The sequence below is a fragment of the Pteropus medius genome, unplaced genomic scaffold (assembly GCF_902729225.1).
Source record: "Pteropus medius unplaced genomic scaffold, Ma_sr-lr_union100, whole genome shotgun sequence".
Classification (NCBI taxonomy): domain Eukaryota; kingdom Metazoa; phylum Chordata; class Mammalia; order Chiroptera; family Pteropodidae; genus Pteropus; species Pteropus medius.
In genome coordinates, this window is record NW_024344377.1 from 3772197 (window position 1) to 3794026 (window position 21830).

General features: G+C 41.1%; 2 protein-coding genes and 1 pseudogene across 4 annotated transcripts in view; 1 reads left to right on the forward strand and 2 right to left on the reverse strand.

Moving 5' to 3' along the window:
• Nucleotides 1–7695, forward strand: part of SFXN4 (sideroflexin 4) — a 22026-nt gene extending 14331 nt beyond the window's left edge. The window contains exons 12-15 of one of the 2 annotated variants that reach the window (XM_039870881.1): nucleotides 135–220; nucleotides 646–763; nucleotides 2011–2090; nucleotides 7476–7695. In XM_039870881.1, coding sequence (XP_039726815.1) covers nucleotides 135–220; nucleotides 646–763; nucleotides 2011–2088 — 282 coding nt within the window. In that variant the 3' untranslated portion in view covers nucleotides 2089–2090; nucleotides 7476–7695. Of the gene's footprint in view, nucleotides 1–134; nucleotides 221–645; nucleotides 764–2010; nucleotides 2450–7475 lie in introns of those variants that run through there. The other variant, XM_039870880.1, reaches the window with a different exon arrangement.
• Nucleotides 4117–21139, reverse strand: DENND10 (DENN domain containing 10). Of its 2 annotated transcripts, XM_039870878.1 has the most exons (9): nucleotides 21036–21139; nucleotides 18961–19157; nucleotides 17441–17520; nucleotides 15558–15706; nucleotides 14258–14369; nucleotides 12576–12676; nucleotides 9557–9664; nucleotides 7619–7713; nucleotides 4117–5621 (listed from the first exon to the last, which is right to left on the reverse strand). In XM_039870878.1, the coding sequence occupies exons 1-9, from the start codon at nucleotides 21088–21090 to the stop codon at nucleotides 5445–5447; spliced, it is 1074 nt and encodes a 357-aa protein (XP_039726812.1). In that variant the 5' UTR covers nucleotides 21091–21139; the 3' UTR covers nucleotides 4117–5444. The 2 variants fall into 2 exon arrangements, with proteins under 2 accessions (XP_039726812.1, XP_039726813.1); XM_039870879.1 differs by lacking the exons at nucleotides 17441–17520; nucleotides 21036–21139 and having other exon boundaries at nucleotides 18961–19099.
• LOC120608914 (uncharacterized) lies at nucleotides 6274–6392 on the reverse strand (annotated as a pseudogene).
• Nucleotides 21140–21830: the final 691 nt, after the last annotated feature.

The following is a 21830-nucleotide window of genomic DNA, read 5'->3' on the forward strand; positions in this document are numbered from 1 at the left end:
ACCTCTTTCCAAGTGCGTTATTTTTTTAAGTGAGAAAGGAGAGCTGCTGTTTGCTTGTCTCTGTCATGAGTTACAGGACCCCTGGAAATAATCTCACTCTGTGTGCTGAGCTGCTCCCTTCCTCTTCCTACTAGGCCGTTAAAGATACAGCAACATCCAGAGTCGTGCTGTTTGGGACGTCAGCTTTGATTCCCGAAGTCTTCTCATACTTTTACAAAAGGTAAGACATGTGCTCATCTCCCCGGGTCGGAATAAATCTTTTAACAACAGTCGAAATTCTTGTATAACTTGTCAAATACCAAACCTGGTGAGAAGGACAGGAAGAAGTTGATTCAGTGGTCCCCCCTACTGCATACTCTTCATCACAGTTAAGATAGCAAGATTGATTTGTGACAGGTGTGGAAATGCAGATGCCAGCAAACCTGGAATCTAGCCAGGCCCTATCCTCAGTTAGCTCTGTGTTCCTGGGCATGTTCCAGCACCTGCTGAGGCACATCTCCTCACTTGTAGAATGATGGTATCAAATGAGCAGATGCACAGGAAGTGCTTAACCCTGGGCCGGACGCTAGTGAGCAAAACAATTGGCTGCCATTCGAGCAGAGGGCCAGCCTCTAAAACAATGCCCTGTAACCTTGTCTCTTCCAGGACCCAGTTCTTTCTGCGATATCCAAGCTCATTGTGGACTTTAAAGCTGTCTTGTACCATCCTTGTAATGGGACTGATGGTGCCCGTTTCTTTCAGTATGTTCCCTCAAATTGGACGGGTAAGTCACTTATTCTAAAAAATCTGCAAAGTTTACAAGATAAATAACATTATTTACACTAATCTCATCCCCCAGATCACTTGTGCAGTTTTTGATTCGATTTTTCTCAATGTACGTCAGAAGCATTTTTCTAGGACATTAAAAAAAAAAACCTTTGAGATTTTGAAATACTCCATAATCTTCTATAGCAATGCCCACCTAGTAGATCTTTCTGCAACGATGAAAAAACATCCTATATCTGGTTTCTAATACGGTAGCCACTAGCCACATGTGGCTGTTTAGCACTTGAAATGCGGCCAGTGGGAATGAGGAACTGATTTTTAGAACTCCCATGCGGCTACTGTATTGCATTTCTGTAGACTGGCATATGTTATAATTCACGATGAGTCAGACTGCCTGGACTCAAATTCCCAGCTCCTCCATGACCTTGGTCAAATTTGTTTAAACTCTGAGACTCAGTTTCCGTATCTGTATTTGTTAAAGGGAGATGAAAGATAATAGTATCTCTGCAAAGGGTTGTTCCTGGTGCCAAGGACATTATGGATACTAGTAGACATTAGCCATTTATGGCATTTCTTGGCTGAAAATTCCAAATGCTTGTTTCTATCACAAGTTAAAAACTAGTCACGTTCTCGAAGCGTTTATATTTATGGAATGATCTTGTTGAAAACCCAAATTCTCTAAGTTTAGGATTATAGAATTGTTAATTCAGACAACTTTGCCAGCACAGAACATACAAGTTTTAAATTATTTAAGATACTTGCTATACTCGCTTTGGGGGTGGTGAGGGGCAAAGGGGCTCATTAAAATTTTAGAACAAAAAAATATTTTTAATCCTCAGAGGCCTCCCCTATAGAACAGAGTTTGTAACAATAAGATTGGAATAATAGTGAACCTTTTTACAAATAATTACTTCTGATTGCAATGTACTCAGAGTGGAACAGATGACTTATCTGCAGGTTGGGTCATTTACAGAAGTCTGAATCTCATGGGATTGGCAGATTGTTAATAGTTAAAGCTGAGTGATGAGTACATGAAGGAAGGTTCATTATCTTCTTAGCTCATTTGCTTATATTTGAAATTTTCCATAAGAATGTTTTGAAGAAGTTAGCTTTTTTCCTCTAGATTAGACATCACTGAAAAAAGTTGGACTGTGAAATAAATGTCTGAAAATTTTTTTTTGACTTGGCTTCTAAGGCAAAGAAAGTTCTTAATGTCTATATTAAGAATTTAATTTTGTTTTTCAGATACAGTACAGTAAGCTTGAAAAGGAAATTCAGTCTGCAACAGAAGAAACGGAACTCTTCTACAACAGAGGGGTATAGGGGTGAGTTTTAGGTGAATTTGTTTGGTTCCTGCTTACAAACCTTCCTCTCGAGGTTTTAGTTTCGAGAACTCTGCCAGAGGTGTCCTGGAAACCCCAGAGGCGTCTGCGCAGATAAGATGGCTTACAATCACGCATGCCAAGACCTCTTCGAGGCTGGTCACACCTGGGGTTTTTAAGCCTGGATGGGAGAAGAGGAATGGGAGGCTGTCCTGTCTGACCCTCCCCCATGGATTGCTGAGGGGTGGGCAATGTAGGATTCAGTTTCCTGGTTCTTCATCTGCCTGTGAAAGGGTATTGTGAAACTACTAATAAACTTGTTTAAAGTTGAGTATTTGAAAAAATGAAGAAGGGTCCACCAAGCCCAGGGCACAGAAACCCCATCTCTCTGGTGAGCTGCAGAAGGCCTTCAACCCCAAAGCAATCCTGGTTCCGTACTCGGCTTACTCCCATTTTGGAAAACTACTGAAAATCTTTGCTACCCGTCACTGAGCTCCTTCTTTCTCCTCACTGGCAAACGACTCTGCCTCCTCCTCCACAGTGCAAACCAAGGCTCTTGTCCAGCCTCGGAACCTCCTGGCACCAAATCTGCAGACCTCCCTCCACCACACCCAGCCTTCCCTCCACCATGCAAGGTCAGCTGGGCCCTAGGCTCTGGGCCCCTCTGCTTCCAGGCTTCTGTCTGTTCCTTCCCAGTAGTATTTAAGCTGCTTGAGTCACCTGCCTCATTAAAAAAGCAATTCCCCCACCCCTTGCCTGCATCACCAGGTTCACAGCCAGACTTTTCCAGAGATTGTCTGCCCCACCTTCCACTCTAAGACTGCTCTCAGCCGTGACCCTGGCGCTGTACCACCACTCTGCTGGCTGCTCAGACATCATGGTGCTCGCCCTCCCACACTACCAGCCCAATCCAGCTGTCGCCCGCACTTTGCCATTTGGATGTCCACTTGAGATCTCCCAATCTCGGGAAATGGCACCACTGCTTACGCATTTGCATCAGATAGGATCACTGGCAACACCCTTACCCTTCCCTCCCCCACCCCCATTCAGTAGACCAAGCTCAGTAGTCCTCTCTAGAACGCACTCCATGTCCACTGCCACTGCCCACTCGGTCCAACAGCATCCCCTGCTGGTATTACGTGTCTGTCTGGCTCCCTCTAATCCATACTCCAATCTGCTCTTCTAAACCGTACCTGCTTAAAAGCTTTAAATGGCTTCCCAGTACATCAGAGTCAAGTACAAATTCCCAGCCATGCTAGAAAGAGCCTGTGCCTTACTTATCTCTTGCCACTCCCTCATGCTGGACCAACATCCAGTTCTTCAAATGTGCTGTGGTCTCTGCTCTGGGCCTTGACCCCGGCTTTCCTCTGCTCTGGGCTAACTCCTGCTTCCGCTTTAGGTCTGACTGCACATCATTCACTCCCTCCAGGGAGCCTTGCAGGATTCACCATGCTGAATCAGGTGCCTCTTCTCTGCCCCTGTGGGCTGTGAGCCTTGAGAGCAGGAACTGTCTTGTACATCAAGGAAGCCCCAGGATACAACAGTACATGGTGCAGAGTAGGTACCCAAATAGTGCATCCTGGGGGCACGTTTCCCACACACCCTGCCCCAAATCATCAACTATATTTGTGGCTTTCAGTTTTCCCTGGGCCGGAAAGGCAGTTATCTCCAAATTTGGTTAAAAGGGTTCAATAACAGCAAGGGCAGAATTAGTAAAAACTGACCTACCAGATAGCTCAGTATAGCCGGACTGACTAAACAACAAAATGTTCAAAGGCTCCAGGTGGAGGTTGCCCATTAACAGATGACGGAGTAGAAATGTGAGGGCATCTCTTCAAAGACACTGCGCAGTCAGCCAGCTCTGGGAATGGGCGACGGCAGGGAAGGGGCCAGAGCCCTTCACTTTCAAATAGGTCTTTTAATTCCCCAGTGCATTGGCAGTTGACAAAAAGAGGTTTTGTTTGTTTGTCTGAAGTGGGAGAACTGGAGAAAGAGGGCACAAGTCTTCATCTACCTAAAACTCTGTTGAGTATCAAAATATTTCCATTTTATTTTGGCATCATAAATTTGTAATTTTAACAACTTTTGATCATTAGCTAATATAGTAATACAAAAATAAGGGAGAAAAAGATGTTAGTATTCATTTTCATAAAGTGCAGATTTAATTTAAATTGTTTGCTTTTAGTAAACATCCTCTTATTTCAGATCCTCCCCTACCCAAGGAGGGAGGGGAAAAGGCTATTTTTAATTTTTATAAGAATAAATGAAAGATCCAATAAAGACAAGATTTTTTTTTTTTTGCAAACATTTTTCTGGGTAAGATTTCTAAGGACAACAGTTGAGTGTAAAATAACCTTTCATAATTGATATGAATACATATAATAACAAGTATATAATTTAGACCTCATGCTTATTTTATAATTTTTAGGTCTCCAACTATGAGAGAGGTACATAGCTGAACAGAACAGTCACCTTCACATGTGGCCAAGCTACATCCACTGAAGTTGTTTGAAGACATTCTCTGGTTTTGGCCTTTGCAAGAAACTAATTCTCGCACTCCCTTACCAATTATATAAAGTCGCTGTTTCAGCCAGCCAGACGTTTAAATTAAAAATGGACTACTTATTTTACTCTGCCACATAAGGGCTGGCTTCTTTTACAAAATAACATTGCTAGCAACAGGGTTAACTGAAGAGTAATCAGTGGCCTAAGTCTGCCAAGCACTTACCTCTGCAACAGTATAAATATGAATTGTTAACGTCTACTCAAGTATAAAATTTATGCAAAACCCTCATAGGCAAAAAGTTCAAAGGCCAAGAAAAAAATTTTTTCTTTTACAAGAAAGTGCAACTGCAGGGTCTTTTGAATGATTTTCTAGACAGTTCTGCAGAAAACTTAGTAGTCTGGCTCAGAAAGGAGAGTTCCTCATGAGGAATTAAAGTTCTTCCTGGAAGAATACAAAGGAAAATTTCAGGCAGCTTTCTGAAAATAAACCATCAGTTGTGGCTACACAATGAGACAAACTAAACTTATAACAATGAAGGCTTTTGGGTTTGCTATGATGTGCACGAGAACTTGACAGAGCTTTTGTCTCTTACTCCAGAACATCGAGCCATTTACAACATAATCTATGGAAGTGACGGCACTTTGTCCAACATCAACAGTAGACATGAAACTAATCAGACAGGAGAAAAGCAGAAGTGTTTTCATATGTGTTTCAGTGCTTTTCAGGTCAAATCTCAATACTTTCAAATGAATCATTAAAACAACATTTTGTTATTTGCAGTATTTTACATAGTTAATGAATAATCATGGTCAAACAGCTTTAGATCAGTCATCAGTGATATAGTCACATGGTCAGATTTTCAGCATTTGTTCAGCTGCTGCTAGATGGTAAAGGAAGTTTTCTGTCGCTGGCGGAAATCGTCTTTGCTTTAGTGCCTCAAAGTTGAGAACTAGCTTTTCTCCATCACCTGAAACTTCTGAAAATGGTGTCAGGTTGGTGAAGATTTCTTTTGTTTTTACAGAAATATCCTTTAATAGAAAAGGAAAATATGTAGTATGTTAGCATCAAAACATTTGAATAGTTGTTGCATTTGAACAGAATTATTCTATTTTTTAAAGTTTTTCAGACTAATTTTATAAATTAGGAAAAGTGAAACAACCTTAAAATAACTTAGAAAAATCAATGTCACCACTAATTTATTTTTGCCATTTTCAAGTGTACAATTCAGTGGCATTAAGTATGTTCAGAGCATTGTATAATGAATGACCACTGCTATCTATTTCCAGAACTTTTTCATTATCCCAAATTGAAATTCTATACCCCTTAGACAATAACTCCCCATCCCCCTCTTTCCCAGCCCCTGGGAACCACCATTCTATCATCTGTCTTTATGAACTTGCCTGTTTTAGGCACCTCATATAGGTGGAATCATACATTATTTGTCCTTTTTGAGTCTCGCTTATTTCATTTAGCATAGTGTTTTCAAGGTTCATCCATGTTGTAGCATGTGTTAGAATTTAATTCCTTTTTAAGGCTGAATAATATTCTATAGCATATGAACACATTTTTTGTTTATCCATTCAGCCACTGATGGACATTTGGGTTCCTTTCATCTTGGCTATTGCTAATAGTGCTGCTGTGAACAAGGGGATACAAATGTCTATTTGTTTGTTTTTTTAACGCCTACAGCACCTGGTCTTCCTAGGTGGTCTCCCATCCAAGTACTAACCAGGCTCAACCCTGCTTAGCTTCTGAGATGGGATGGGATCGGGCTTGTTCAGGGTGGCGTGGCCATAGTATGTTTAATTTTTTGAGGCAAAGGAGAGTCTCAGTGTTCAGGTCCTCGAGACAAGACCCACCCACGGTTCCTGGCCACAGCTGACAGGCCACCAGCACTGAACAGAAAGAACAGTGCTGCTGGTGGGTCCCTGTCAAAACCTGTGGCCCTTCTCACCCTTCGGCACCCTGCGCCTCACACGTCACTTTCTCAGAGAGCTGTCCGACGACTTGTCTAATATTTTCTACCTCAATCCCTTGTTTCTGTCACAGTGTTCATTTATTATAGTTCACAATGATCTTGTCACTTATTTTCTGTTCATCTACTCTGCTAAAATACAGGCCAGAAGTGCAGGGACTTTGCTCACCACTGTCATCCATCCCACTGCCCATGCAATGCCTGACATGTAGTCAGTGCTCAATAAATATCATCTAAGTAAATAAATGGATAAATGAAGAAAAGAGCTAGGTACAACCAGGTGAGCATGAGCAGAGCCTGCCAATCAGAGGTGCCCCCCAGGTAGCACATGTGCGTGCAGACAATGGGAGATGATCCTTCCAGGCTCCGGGCCCCCAGCGTACAAATGAGGCAGGGCCTGGGAGAGGCTGGGCTGAAAGTCTATCTTGCAGGAGAGGAGCAAGTTGCTGCAAACTGGCAGCGGACAGGAGGGGAGGAGGCTGGGCCAGCTGGGAGCAGGGGAGCGGCTTTATCACCACATGGAGAGGCATAAATAAAACCCATTTCCATACCAACCCGGCTGGGGAAGAGAAGGGGGTCCATATGGACACAGGTCAGTATGAAAGGCAGGCCCCACAGAGGAATTAAAGCTACCTGCACATTGTGACACCAGAGCTGGCTAAGTCTGGCGGGGGTCTGTGTGCTTACCAATGTGCCGGAGACAACACATCAGAGCTAGGTGAAGATGCTCCATCTAGTGCCCCATGCTCAGCAGCAACTTTCTCTTGAGAATTTGTTCCTCTGAAAATTTTGCTAGGAGAGGATGCACTGGCAAGTCCAGAAAAGCATTCCAGACCACACAGCAGTCACATTTCTCACCATAAGTGCTTGGCTTCGGCACCAGCCCCCTGTATATATCTGTCCCCAGACCCTGATGACTGATCATCTGCCTGCTGGCCTCTTCCAGTCACCTGCCACTGTTTGTATGAACAAGAGAACGTGCAGCCCTGTGCACACCGCCCAGCTACACCACTTCAGGACTCTCAGTAAGTCGGCAGAGTAAGGAGTTACCTGTATAACTTGGCTGTCTGATTTCTCTGGATCTTCTGCAGACTGAACAATTAGCTGACCCATTTCTTTGTGCAGTTTGCCCATTGTCATGGCCTCTGGTGAGATTAAGAATATGTTGTATGAATATTTAGAAGTTTACATAATAAAAAAAAAATTATGCCATCTGAAAATGTGAAAGAGGAAATTTTCAAAAAGTAACTGAAAACCTCCCACATTTCCATCTTATTGCTAAACACGAGTATGATGACATGCTATGAGGTAAGGTGCAATCATGATTTATAGACTTCATGCCCAAAATAAAGACCAGTATCGAACCAAATTCCTCCTTCATACCTACCTGATAAGAATTATTTTTTTTCCTAAAAAAATCTAACGAAGCTTCTGACTACAAATAAGTTGTGAGTTTAAGCCAAGTGCTCAACTTTGCTGTTGAGGTCTACAGTTAAGATTCCGAGTTGATTTTTCTGGCAAGAGTATTGTGAAAGAAGCGCTTCCTGTCACTTCTGCAGAGCCAGCTGCACATTCAGTGTGTAAAGGCCATTGGAAACGAGCTAAGGAAACAACCTAAGTGACACTAATCATATCCGTTACCACTTTCTGCAGCAGGAGATAAACAGAAATTTGTTTGTCACTCCAAGGGACAAATTTGATTTGAATGGGGCTGACTGGGGTTGAGCCCATTTGACAGACTCAGAGCAACAGATGGCAGCAGGGGGATGGCCATCCTTTGTGGTCCTAATGCTTCAGCAATTTAAGTGGCCCTGGCCAGTTTTCTATCACTTTGGCTTTACAAAAGGCAGTGTCTCCTAATGATCTGATTGTCTATTTTGAATCTGTCACCATGAACATGCATTATGTTTATAATTTTAAAACAAAAGAAAACTGGTTCTGGTTGTATTAATTTGCAGTTAGCATCTAACAAAAATTCCTAACTAGCCAGCATTCAGCTGCCCCAGATTTAGGACAAATGCCAACACAAAAGGAGTACCACAGAAGTGCCCTGGGCTCAACACACATTTAACCTAATCCTTACCACTTTATGTAGCTGTAATTTAGGACAATTTAAAGTTTCCAGACAACACTCTGACACTAGAACACTCTGTCCTGATCATTAGTTCCGAGAATACTTTCATTCCCTTGGGTTTACTGAGACATCTTTCAAACAGATTTTTCACGCTGGAGTCACAGTCAATCCCTATACAGTGATAAATGTCTACATGCTCTTTGACACTCCTTCCTTCAAGAGGTGGAGTCTAATTCCTCCTCCTTAAGTGTGGACTGGACTTAACGACTTGCTTTTAACAAACAGAATATTGAGGAAGTATGACTTCCAAGACAAGGTCACAGAAGCACTGTGGTCTCCTTCTCTGTCTCTTGGATCACTCACTCTTGGGGAAGCCAGCTGTCATGTCATGAGAACACTAAAGCTGCCCTATGGAGAGGCCCATGTGTTGAGGGCTCTTGCCATGTGAGTTAGCTTAGAAGTAGAGCCTAGAGACCCAGTCGACTGCAAGCAAGCCTGGCACTATCTTGATTGACACGTCGTGAGACCCTGAGCCAAAATTTCCCAGCTAAATCAGTCCTGAATTCCTGACCCACCAAAACTGTGAAATAATAAATATCTATTGAATCGCTAAATTTAGAAGTGATGCAGCAATAGGTAACTAATATACCTTGTTTAAACAGAAAGTGAAGAAACAAAATAAAAAGACTCTTATCGACATACACTACGCAGCATAAGCACCCAGGGTGTGTCACTAACATGGCTAGGCCAGAAGAATAAGTGCTGTGCTCTAGCCACAGAAGAAGCCCTCGAGCTTCAGTTGAGCACAGCAGGTGAAGCAGGCCCTCAAATACTGGTTTTAGAGAATCAGCTTAAAAAACGCAACTGCTTGCCTTGCAATTTGTGTCAACAACGGAAGAGAACAGAGCACTAACCTTTTGCAAGTGGAGCAATGGTAATCTCACTGTCTGCCAGATTCACGAACACGTCGTAGAGCTCTGATCTATTGCTCACCTCCGAGTCTACAAATCCGGCGATGTAACCTGCATTACAAACATGACCGACATTACTGGAATAGGAAAGAAATCATTTTGTGAACATGTCAAAACAGAACTGAGTCTATAGATTCATCAGCTGCTTTTCTTTACTGCTCTATTTATTCAGGATACATTAGCTGTGCTCTGCGGCATTTCTTAAGACTACGTTATCATCGGTTGCCTAAAGAAACTCACACAACTCAAAATGTTCCAAATCTAGATAGACTTCAGTGCCAAGGAAGGAGGCTGAAGGAAAGCGTTTACTTTTCAGTTTTTGCTTCTGGGGTCAAAAATGACAGACGAGGCAGGATGCTCTTGACTAGTGTTCCCCCTTTAGGTCTTTGTCTCCACGAAATCATAGCCAAATAAATACCCAGGTTTCCCAAGGAAATAGCATCATCGTTCACCAGTTTCAGAGCTGACACAGCAAGTGCTAAAGGAATCAGGGCAACTCCAGAACTAGCAGACCTTCGGAACTGGGGTTAAGACAGCAGTTCCAGACTTTTTCAGATTTCACAGAGCAGTACAATTTAACCCTTTTCCCAATCAGAAAGAAAAAGTGCAGCTTGCTGCCAGCGTTAATTTAACATCACATGTAGGAATGTTAACTTTTCTAGGATTTGACATTTTCAGCAATCGAGAATTACTGTATTTTGTAAATGGAAATACCACTACTAAAAACAAGATGCTATAAATAGGATGATGTCATTTGTTTCTAAAGACTATTGATATACTTGAGTGATGCGAAAATAATAAAAGTGAGATATTTTGTGGCAAATTTTGGGGGTGGGGTTAGGGCTGTAATGGGCAAGCACTGCTTATGAGTATTCGTGGGGCGAAGGGGAAATGGATTTTTAAAAATGTGTTTGAGGACCAATGTATCCTCGAGTTTTACTTTACCAGGAGAAGTCATTTTAAAAACAGCAACAAAAACAAAAACCACAAAGCATCCCGACACGGACTCACTCACATACGAGAAAATGTGATGTAAGACAGAAATGGTACTGCTGATTATTGGCGAGAGAACACTACTCAGTAAGTTTTCCTGGGCCAAATGGCCATTTAAAAGGAAAAAAATGAAATCAGCTCCCAAACTCACACATTACCAAAAAAGTAATTCCAGGTACATAAAAGATTTAAATGAGGAGGAAGAAAACTTAAATTTTTATAAAAAAATATAGGAGAATATCTTTCTACCCTTGGGATAGAGATTTTCTTAAAATATAAAAACTAAAATAAAAGTCTAATACATTCTAACACATTAAGATTTCTAGTCATAAGAAGATAACATGAGAATTTTTTAAAAATTCAAACTCAGAGATTTTTGAAGCCTATATAACCAACGATGGGTTCATATCTTGAGTATGTAAACAACTTTTATAAATCAATGAGAAAAACAATGCAATGGAAAAATGGGTACAAGATAGAGAAAACACAAACGGCAAAAAACATAGAAATATGCTTAAACTCATTAGGAATCAGGAAAACACAATGGAATTTCACCGCACACCACCGAGTGGGCAAATGTTTTAAAGTGTGACAATTACCAAGTGCTACTGAGGATGTGAGGTAGCGGGACCTCTCCCACACTGCTACCGGGAGGTAAATCGTTAGAATTCCTGAGGAAAACATCTGGCATTATCCTGCAGCTTGAGGATTTGTATATATAACCCAGGAATTCTACTCCCCAGAGCGTAACCTAGAAAGTCTTACATGTGTGCAGCGAGAGATCCATAACAAGCATGCTCACGGCAGCACTGTTTTAAAAGTGAATAACTAGAAAAGTCAAAATGAGTAAAACATGGTATACCGCTTAATGCGATCCTATGTGGCAGTGAAAATGAATGGGATTACAGATAACCATACGGACAGGATGAATCCCACAAAAATATTAAATGTTAAGAAAAAACAAAGCAAAACAAAAACAGGCCTCAGAAAAACTCATCTGGGAGCATTTGGGACATGTTTCCGGCCAATTGTCAATTTTGGCTCAAATAAACTATAAAAATTAAAAAAAAAACAAAAAACAAAAAACAAAGAACTCATCCATCATCTATCATGAGTCCATATGTACATGTAGTTATTTTGGTAAACTTAACAGTGTGTTGTTATAGAGATATGTGTCTATGTGTAAGTGGCTAGAGGAGGGGGCGGAATGAGATAGGAAGGTCCATGCGGCGCTTCAAAGTACTGACGGCATTCTATGTCATCTCTGGTGAGTCCATGAATGTTCCTTTTTTTATAACTTGCGTAAGTATTATGTATTATTTTATATGTAACAAATATTTCATAATTAAGAAAACAACAACAAAAGCCCCTACTATCTACCATCATTGTTCAGTGAAAAGACCTTTTAAGACTGTAAAAGTAAAAAGAGCATTTTAACTTTAAATTCAAAGAAACTAAAACAAAAAACGATGGCACTACAAAGTTAGGATTACTGTAGACATAAATAATACTATATTAATAAATTATTCCCAGAATCTTATTATTAAAAGTTATTATACAAGTATAACACCATTTAAAAATAATTTTATTTTTTTCCTTTGAGAAAAAATATGAAAAGGCTCAGAATGAAGTCTAAATCAAATCACTGATAGGAAAACTTTTAAGATGAGAATTTCACAAGCTAAAAATAAGTTGTATTTTGGTGATGGTTGCGTAGCAATGAGAATGTACTTAATGCCAGTGAGCTATACACTTAAAAATGACTAAGATGGCCAATTTTATGTTATGTGTATTTCTCTCGATTTTTCTTTAATTAAAAGTTTTAAAAGAGAAAATAACTGGTTCCATTTACCAAAGAAATAACTGATCAGTACTCTCCTTAGGAATGCATGCAAAACAAAAAACAAAGAACCAAACGGCACCCCTGGTTAAAGCCCAGCCCTCCCCACCCCGGGGTCCTGTAGTCTACCTGTGCACACCTGCAGGGCTTCCAGCTCTTCCGTGTTGAGGTGCACATACGAGTGCAGGATGGTCCAGTCCTGTCGATGCCACACCAGGGCAGGCAGAGTCCTAAGGAATCAAAGAGAGAACTCAAATGCTGCTGGCCTTGACCCGAGGGACTCAGCCTGCCCCTCCTTCTTCTGGCGGAGGGTGCTGGCTAGCAGGGGCAGAGGGGAGAACCAACCCTACACGTGCCAGCACCACCAGGCTTCAAATGAATTTAATGCAATGCGTTAAACTCTGCTTTTTGGGTCAGATAATCTACAGAAAGCTCAAGGAGAAGTTTCAAAAGATCTCCATGGTGTCAAAGAGTGACGCTTCTAAGGTTTTCCTCCTGACACCCCACCCTGCAGACTGTCAGAGGGCCCTATAGGCAGGAAATTTTTTTGACATCTCTCATTTCGATTTAAAATTCCAGTCAAATTTGCATACCACCTTGTGTTTATTTTTATTGCAAATACATTTCCTTAAAAAAACCTTCCAGTAAAACAACTACTGCGGGAAGACATGCTGAATTGATCTGTGGTTTTCTGAACCCCCTGATGCCGTTATATATGTCAGAAGCTCTGGACACCCCAGTTTCAGTAGCATAAATGTAGAGGAAAAGAGTAATGAGGTAGGAAAGTACAGAGTTTTGAAGTCAGAGCGAGCACAATAAAGTCTGGCCCTCTCCCCAGGATCTGAGGCCCCCGTGATCACAACAGTAACATTTCTAGAGCGTGCACTACAGGCAAGGTACCTGCTAAAGCACTTGACGCAAATTATCTCCAATTCTAAAAACAAGCTTCTGAGGTATTATCTTCACTTTACAAATAGAGACTGAGGCTTAGCAACATTAGCACACTTTATGTGGTCACAGAGCGAATAAACTGCCCTCCCAGGATTTTAACCCAGGTCTTTCCGACTGCCAAGCCTTTCTTCTTTCCATTATCTAACCATTTAGTCTCTCTGAGCCTCAATTTCCTCATCCATAAAACAAGGTGATAACACTTGCAAGGTTCTTGTCATGTGTAAATTTAATAATGCAAAGTGTCTTACATGATGCCTGCCATAAGTAAACACAGCACTAATGCTAGTTCTCCATGCTTTTAAAAAAGAATCTAAGAACGAGTTAGATTAGGCAAAGAAAACGACTAAAAACAAACAATCTGTATTTATTGTAAGAATAAGAAAAGAGTCCATGGTAAAATTGAACAGAAGAAACAACTTAGCTAAAACAAGGGTCAAGAAACTATGGCCCAGGAGTTGCTGCCTATCTTTGCACATTAAGTTTTATTGGAACACAGCCATGCTCACTCACTTACATGCATACTGGTACTGTCTACGCTGCTTTTATGCTACTGTGACAGTTGAGTAGTTGGGACACAGACCATGTGGCCTACAAACCTAAATATTTACTCTCAGCAAGGAAAAGTTTGCAAACTCCCTGCTCTAAAACATTCGTATTTCAAATTTAAAGAATCTGTCCAAATTCAGTAACTCTGAACTACTAAATCTAAACTGGACCATTAGACCAAAAAGATAATCCACCCCCAGCCTAATACATTCTATTTCTAGCAAATGCGCAACAAAACAGAACACACATTAACACCAAATGTTCCAAACTGGCTGCCAACAAAGTTTACACTTTTTAATGATTAGAGTTGATACCTGGTAAACTCTTGGACAGCTTCTATTTTGGGGTGATAGACGACAATTCTTTTCTTTAGCATCAGTGCTGTGTGTAAGATAACAGTTTCCATTCCAAACTGAGATACAATGTCTTAAAAAAAATGAAATTATAATGTTACTGCATTAAATATTATATAAGGAAATCAAGTTTTTGTTATAAATAATTCCTATCAAATGAATGCAAAATTATTTTCAACACAAAGAACAAATTTAGGTGAGTGGTGTAGGTACAGAAGCACCTTATCTGGCGGATGGGTTTATCAATCCATACATGTGCTCCTAGGACAGGTGTCACAGCTGCCCACACTTGTCACACAAGGGACTCTATGGTGGAAGCACGGATGAAGCCAGATTCACAAGAAAGTAGAAAAAATGGTATGAAGGGAGCCAGAACATTTCTGTGCCATGAAAACTCCTTAAGTTGTAAAAAATGTCCACTGATCACCCTGTCCCACATGTCCTTACTTAAGTCCTTTTGAGACAGTTGGACAATACCTCCAAAGGGATGCTTGGAAACCATATAAACAGTAGGGTAACAGTGAAGACAGACACGTGCTGTGGGAGGACAAGAACGAAGGCCGGCATTCCCCCTTGAACTTCCTCTCCCCTTTACTTCCCCTCTTTAATGCCTACCCCTCTTCCCCTTATGAACTTTGCCATCTCCCCTTAAGAACTGGATTTCTGAAGGCAGGGCGTCTCCTCCCATACGCTTGCAGTGTGCACCCGGGGCCTGAACCCAGGACCTTCTGTGTGTCAAGTAGATGTGCTAACCACTACACTATGGAACCACCCCCATTCTTCCCTTTCTTAAGGACCCCGAAGTCTGTGGCTTGGCTTTGGGCTGTCTGACCTTTTGGATGTTCCAGCTAGTAGAGAAAGGCAGGGAGTTGGACTAGGAATCTGGGCCAGGGGCTTGAGCTCTCCAGATGGAAGAGGTTAAGTGCTAAGATCTAAGAAAACTATGGAAGCCAGTGGAGATCTGGAACCACGGAATTCAGCTTACTCGTGAAAGAACAATTCTACGTTAACAATCAGAATCATATGGAAAGGAATATCATAAGTGTGCTTTTCCATGACAGGATTTGAATCAAATAAGGAAGTGCAGAAGCTAAAGTACCCTCCTGTATAGGAAACAAATATTACATAGATGGAAATATGTAAAAAGCTGGAAAAAGTCTACTGAGAGACTGTCTTGGACTTGAGGATTTTGTTGCTATAGGGATGGAATCTTCTGGGATGGGTTTTTATTTCTTCTTTCGTATTGCTTTTTTTTTTTTACCTTTGATGGAGCCTGCAAGGTATGCCTTTCGGGCATCAAAGTCCTTGCTAAGGAAAGAGCCATTTTCTTCACTCTGGCATATCCCCTTTGTGAGAACTGCAATATAACTCTCCATCATTTTAACTGGGCTCCCATATTTCAGGTACATTCTGTAAGAAAGGACAAAAAGCAATCATACTTGTATTTCGCATGACTGCATGGAGAAATGCACCAAGGCTAGGCATGAGTACTCTCTAAAGAATCGAAGCGAACTTGTGAATACACTTCTGAATGCCTGAATCTTTCCGTGATATGATTATTCTATAATTTAATTTGAAATGTATTTTAAAAGATTTAAAAACCACTTGGGAGACCCTCAATTATTTGAGGTCATCTCTCTCCGTACATCTGAGGAAGCCTGCTAGAGTCCTCTTAGGCAGGAGAATGAACTGTGGGCTGTCTGAGGCCCTGTTATTCTCAAGAACACTGTGCACTCATATCTTTTTATGTCTCACATTCACAGCTGGTGTTCTAGTCATAACAACATGTTTTATTGCTGCGATCTCCTTTGACAAGCAGTTTCATGCATTGTTCAGAAAGCAGTAATTAGTTGTAGAACCTATATTTATTATCAGAGTTCCCAGAGATAACTATATTTATATCATTAAGAAATCAAACTCCTGTAAGTTTCTGGTGATAAATGCACATTAGATATATTCATCAAGTTAAAACTTCCAGAAAGTGCTGACAGGAAACTGGCTCTATTTATAGCTCACATGTGAAATCAATCCCTTCCCTTCCCCTGAAATCTCTTCCTGTGAGTAAATTTTGCTTGAAAAGCACGACCGGGTCTACTTGGGCCTTTCAGTAGCTTAAGGAATAGACAATTAAGAAAAAATAAAATAACTTTTTAAGACAGATCACTTAAAAATGATATTTATTGCAGATTAAGCAATCATAATTGTAGTAATAATGATCTCCCTTTGTGTCAGAGCCATATCAGCAGACAACTGTTTATATTCTACAGTGAGCCATATACCTGGAATTTATCTTATGACAGCAAGAAGTGTTTCTTATCATAGCTGCTGCAAAAACAGTAAAACTTCATTTGTCAAAATACAACCTAACTGAAACCCTTAGGTAAATGAGAAGGTATTCTTAGACTATGTTGTGTGTGTACGCATATACATGGCAAAAAAAGGCAATCGTTTATCTAGTAACAATAGTTTTTAAAAAACAAAACTAAACTAAAACCCTGCAAAAGTCTTCATTATGGACAAAGCCAATGTCCCTAACAGGTAAGAAAGACTGCATGAAAGCAACTAGATATACTTACAGAGGCAAGAAAGTAGACCGGTGTATTTAGGATAAATTTTTTCAACAGCTGGGATGAAACTAAAGGAGTCTACTTGAATCATGACTAACCAATTAATCCGTTTTTCAGCTCCTCAGCATTCCAGCTAAGAAATGTTCTCCTGCACTTTAGCACAATTCAAAATGCTCATTAACTTTCTCCAAAATGGCTCTCAAACATGGACTGACACACATGAACCAACTCAGCACTTCATAAAGCACTGAGCCATCTTATCCTGCTAAGAAGCTCTAGATTGAGAGTGAGCAGAACAGACCAGAAGTGGCAAGTGACTCCAAACACCCAAGACCTACGACAGTTGTGCAAACTGCTTTCTCTCCTCTCTCAACCATCTGCCCAAATAAGCGGAGCAGTATCACCAAAGCAGAAGACAAGGTTCCTCTTTATGAAACGGTCTCCGAAGGGCCAGTAGAGATTAAGCTGGGGAGACAGACGACTGAAATTTGCTTCTTCAGTATAGAAATCTGCTCTGTTACTATAGAGTAAGATCTTCATTTTTTATATTAGCAGTTAATACACTTTTCATACAGACCTACACAATATCCTAGTGAAGGCGGCATATTTCTCTGGATTAAAATCTTTGGCGGTCAGAACAATAGAAAAATGAGTCACCTGTCCAAAAGAAACAAAAAAGTACACTTTTTAAATACACTTTAATGTAATAATTTTTATTACTATATTCTAACAAATTTCTTATACAAGACACAGCAGCATTAAGGAAAAGACCAAAATATAATGAAGTCCTCATTTGCTTATTTATACTTTTATATGTATGTACACACATATAAAACATTATACATATATTTAATTTCCTACATTAGAATAATACTTTTAGTTAGAATTTTTTTCAAAAAAATATTTCAAATATCAAAAATATGAATTTTTATTTAAAATCCCCTAACCTCATCAAAGCAGAGCTAGGAATGCTATATCGGATCTACCAAGCTAGTAACTATTTTTCATTAGTGAAACAAGAAGATGGAAAACAACAAAAATATATCTCAGTAAAATTCTTACATTAAAATTTTACAGTTCCTGAAATAGTCAATTCTCTGTAGGATGCTATGTAATCTAAAGGGCACTGTTATAATAAGCTTCACTTATGTATATGCCTTTATTATTATAAATGCAAACTTCTGATAATCATATACCTATTATTCCTATTAATGAGACAAATTTCAGAATTTTATAAAAGCAAAGCATTTAAGAAATATATTTTGAAAATCATATTTTGAAGTATAAGTTCTCTAAATTTTGTTATTTTTCAAATCTGAAAAACAGATTTGAAATCGATGTTGCTATAATTTGGCAGTTTGTAGTGTAAAAGGTAGATAAATCTACCTAAGGATATATTAACACTTTTCGGCAAGAACTTAATGTACATAAACCAAAGATTTTATAACACATTGAAAACTATCATTTTGCAAATTTATATTTTCTAATTATGAATCTTTTTCTGTTTTAAACCTCTAACGGTTTCTAAATTGTTCTCTCCAGTAGTTTTTCCTTTAAAAACTTGCTGGTTGTTTGGGATTAAAGTCCACAATGACCACATATTGGTTTTCAACATGTCACATTGATATTGTTCATATCAAATGACACACACAAAAAACCTACCGAACACATGAGTTTTCTTAATTATCCTTCCTCCTCTTTAGTATAGTTTTACCATCCACGAGCAAATTTTAAAAAGTTTTCTTAACCATATCAAGGATAATTATACCCTCTAAAATAGCTTTTAATTATGGAAAAAATACTTTTTTCCACTTTTAATCAGTCATGACTTTGAAACTACTCTTATATCTCTACTCCATCAGAGTATAACCTGGAAAAGGCTTCACTATACCAACCATGGGGTCAGCCATATTACACCAATAAAAACTTATAGGACAAATGAGAGTGAAACATGAAAGAGAACATTCTCAATGAAAATCATATTTAACGTCTTTCAAAAGTATACGGTGCATGATAAAGTCTAAGCTAAGAGTTACTGCAATAACCTTACATCACTTTATAAATATTTTTGGTTTTTTGACCTTTATGTTTTCATACCTTTTTCAAAACGGAAGAATCTGGAACTTCAACTGTTGTGATATAAAACCATGTTCTTCTGTACTGACCAAAGACAAAGGGATGGAGAAGTTTGTTTTCATCCGTAAGGCAGCATTTTCTCAGCAGCAGATTCCTTAACGTAGCTGTTGTGGAAGGATAACACCACACCCACAGAACTTCTCCATTTGTGTCCTTTTCTACGGTGGAAAGATGGTCACTGTGAGAATGTCAAACAGCAGCAAGGAAGTGAATTGATTGGTTACTCAGAAGCACTTAGTGGAATCACTTTTAACATCCCATTTTACAAAGCAACCCGGAGCGTGTGAGACCCCTAATTCCCACCTACCTCTACTGGTCAAATTATGCAGCTCTCCTGACCTTGAATTTTAGTAAATCATGTTACATATGGATTGCGCAAATTCTGTATTTAAAATTTCCATAATAATAATAAAGGTTATTCAGTCATATATGTAGTTTCATCATCAAAGTAAACACCTCGATAACAAAACAGAAGCAACTAATAAAAACTTTCTCAAAAGAGAAAGTTACTGCACATATAGCAGTAAGAATCTAGATTTTGATCAATAGACTTAAAAACGAACTTTAATTATGGAAAAAATCAAGTGTATAAAAAAGCAGAGAACATAATAAAATTCTCCCTCCTCCATTACTCATTTCAGCAATTATCAACACCTGGCCCTCCTTGTATCATAAGGGGGAGGAGCCCCCGATGATTTTCAAGCAAATTCCTTTAAAATGTATGTCAATATAAAAAAGCAAAAATCATGCTGAATTGAAAATATGATTACAAGTTATTTTTTGTTCCACTGCTACCAGATAAAGTCAGAGTTTAACTCAGTCTTAATTCAGAAGTACCTTCAAACAGGACTCATATCCCTGAAGTACTTAGATTTTGGTTTGAAGCAGTTTAAAAATCGCATTAGAAATCTACGAGAAGCCGTTTCCAGATAAATGTACTCCTTTCAGACACTGAAAAGCAATCAGCATTTTTCGCCAGTTTTCCTAAAACCAATGTTCTTGTATACTAAGGAAACAGAGTGTTTAGGAGGTCTGTGAAAATCTCGAGAATAATACTTTTTGAAAAGGCAATGGCACGCAGGGAACAGACAGTTCATTTAAGCATCCGTGCCCGCCGTCGCCTATCGAATGAATGGTTTCTTGAAACACCCAACCCTGCCTGAAACATTGCACCCGGCTCAGGCACACATTCTGGGCTGCCCAAAGATCCCAAAGCACTTCCTCATCCATTAACCCCTCAAAACTAACCGGGATCCCACTCAATGTGATTATACAGACAGCCCTGCTACGTGCACGTACTCTACCATATAATGCAGGAACCCTTCGATGAGTTGGGTTCTGGATCTAGAATGCAAGGGTCCCAGTCTGGGCTCCGCCACTTCCCAGCATGCGTCCGTGCACAAATAACACTCTGGGCCTCCGTCTGCTCCTCTGAAAAGTGGGCATCAAACATTACCCACACCCCCCGGAGCCGAGGTGAGCATTAAATAGGGATAATCCATACACAATGCGCTGCACCTGCGCCTGCACAGATAGCCACCATGTCTAGAACCACTCGATCACAACATTCGCGCAGCAGGGGGCTGCGAGGGCAGTCTTGCCTGTCTTTCTCACGCTCTGAGGAACTTCGGCCCTGCCGCCTCCCCGCCGTGAGGCCCCCAAGCGGCTCTCGGCCCAGCCCGGTTCCTTGCGCAGCGGACCCCTAGCAGTCGTGAGAGCTCGGTCACCCTACACGTCTGGGTTCGTCTGCGGCCTAAGGGGTTTGGGAGGAACTCCTCTCCGGGACCTGGGAGGCCCTGGCAGGTCCCTGCGCCCCGCCGCCCGGCCTGGGCGGGCCCCAAGCGGGGCCGCAGGCGGACGCGAGGAGAAGGCCGGGCCCAGCTACTGCCCAGCCCAGGCCCAACACGGAGGGGGCCGCGCCCTCCACCCCGCAGGCGGCGCCGAGGACGCCAGGAGCAGGGGCCGCCCCTGGCCCAGGCAGAGGTGGAGGCGGAACTGCCGTGAGGGCCTGCGGGGAAGCGCGCTTGCGTCCTCACCGATCAGTCCGACTCCGAGCATCAGCTGAGTGTCGGCCACCTCTTCGGCAGCCATCTTCCGCCGAGGCTGCCGCAGCAGCGCGCCACTGCTCACTCCCTCCGCCTGGGCACGCCCCCTCCGCCAGGGCACGCCCACCTTCAGGCCCCACCCCCAGGCTGCGGTCCCGCCTCCCTCCCCCAGGCCCCGCCCTGCTCGTCGGGACTTCCTCCCTGCTCTTCCACTCACCTTTAGGCCTTGGCTCTTCACCCTCAGAAACCGCCCTGAGGGACGGAAGCGTCCCTCAGTTTCTCTAATCCAGATCTTCATTCTCCTTCTCCTCAACCTCCTCCAATCTTTCCTTCCTTCCTCAGGCTTTCTTCATTCTTCCTCTGCCCTACAGTTGGGCTGAAAAGAGGCATCCTGAGGATAGAGAAAGAGTCTCTATTCATTCATTCATTCATTCATCCATCCATCCATCCATGTTCCCCCCCACCAAAAAAAAAAAAAAGATCGAAGGCTTAAAATGGCTTTGGGGAATACAGTGTTGACCAAGACAGAGCATTCCAGTGGGGGGAGATGGACAATTACTAGTAAAATAATACTGAAACAGCGCATTGCGATAAAACAGTTCAGGTTAGAAAGTGGATAGGGGTGTGCTGCTTTAAAACGGTTGTGAAGTTGACCAAAAGGTTGGTCATCAATGCATCCTTCGGACTAATTTATGACCGAAAGTGGGAACTATGGATGAAAAAAAGGAAGTACTATGGAAAGTAACCTCACAGGGTAATCTGATCACAAATTCCTACCTGGGCAGG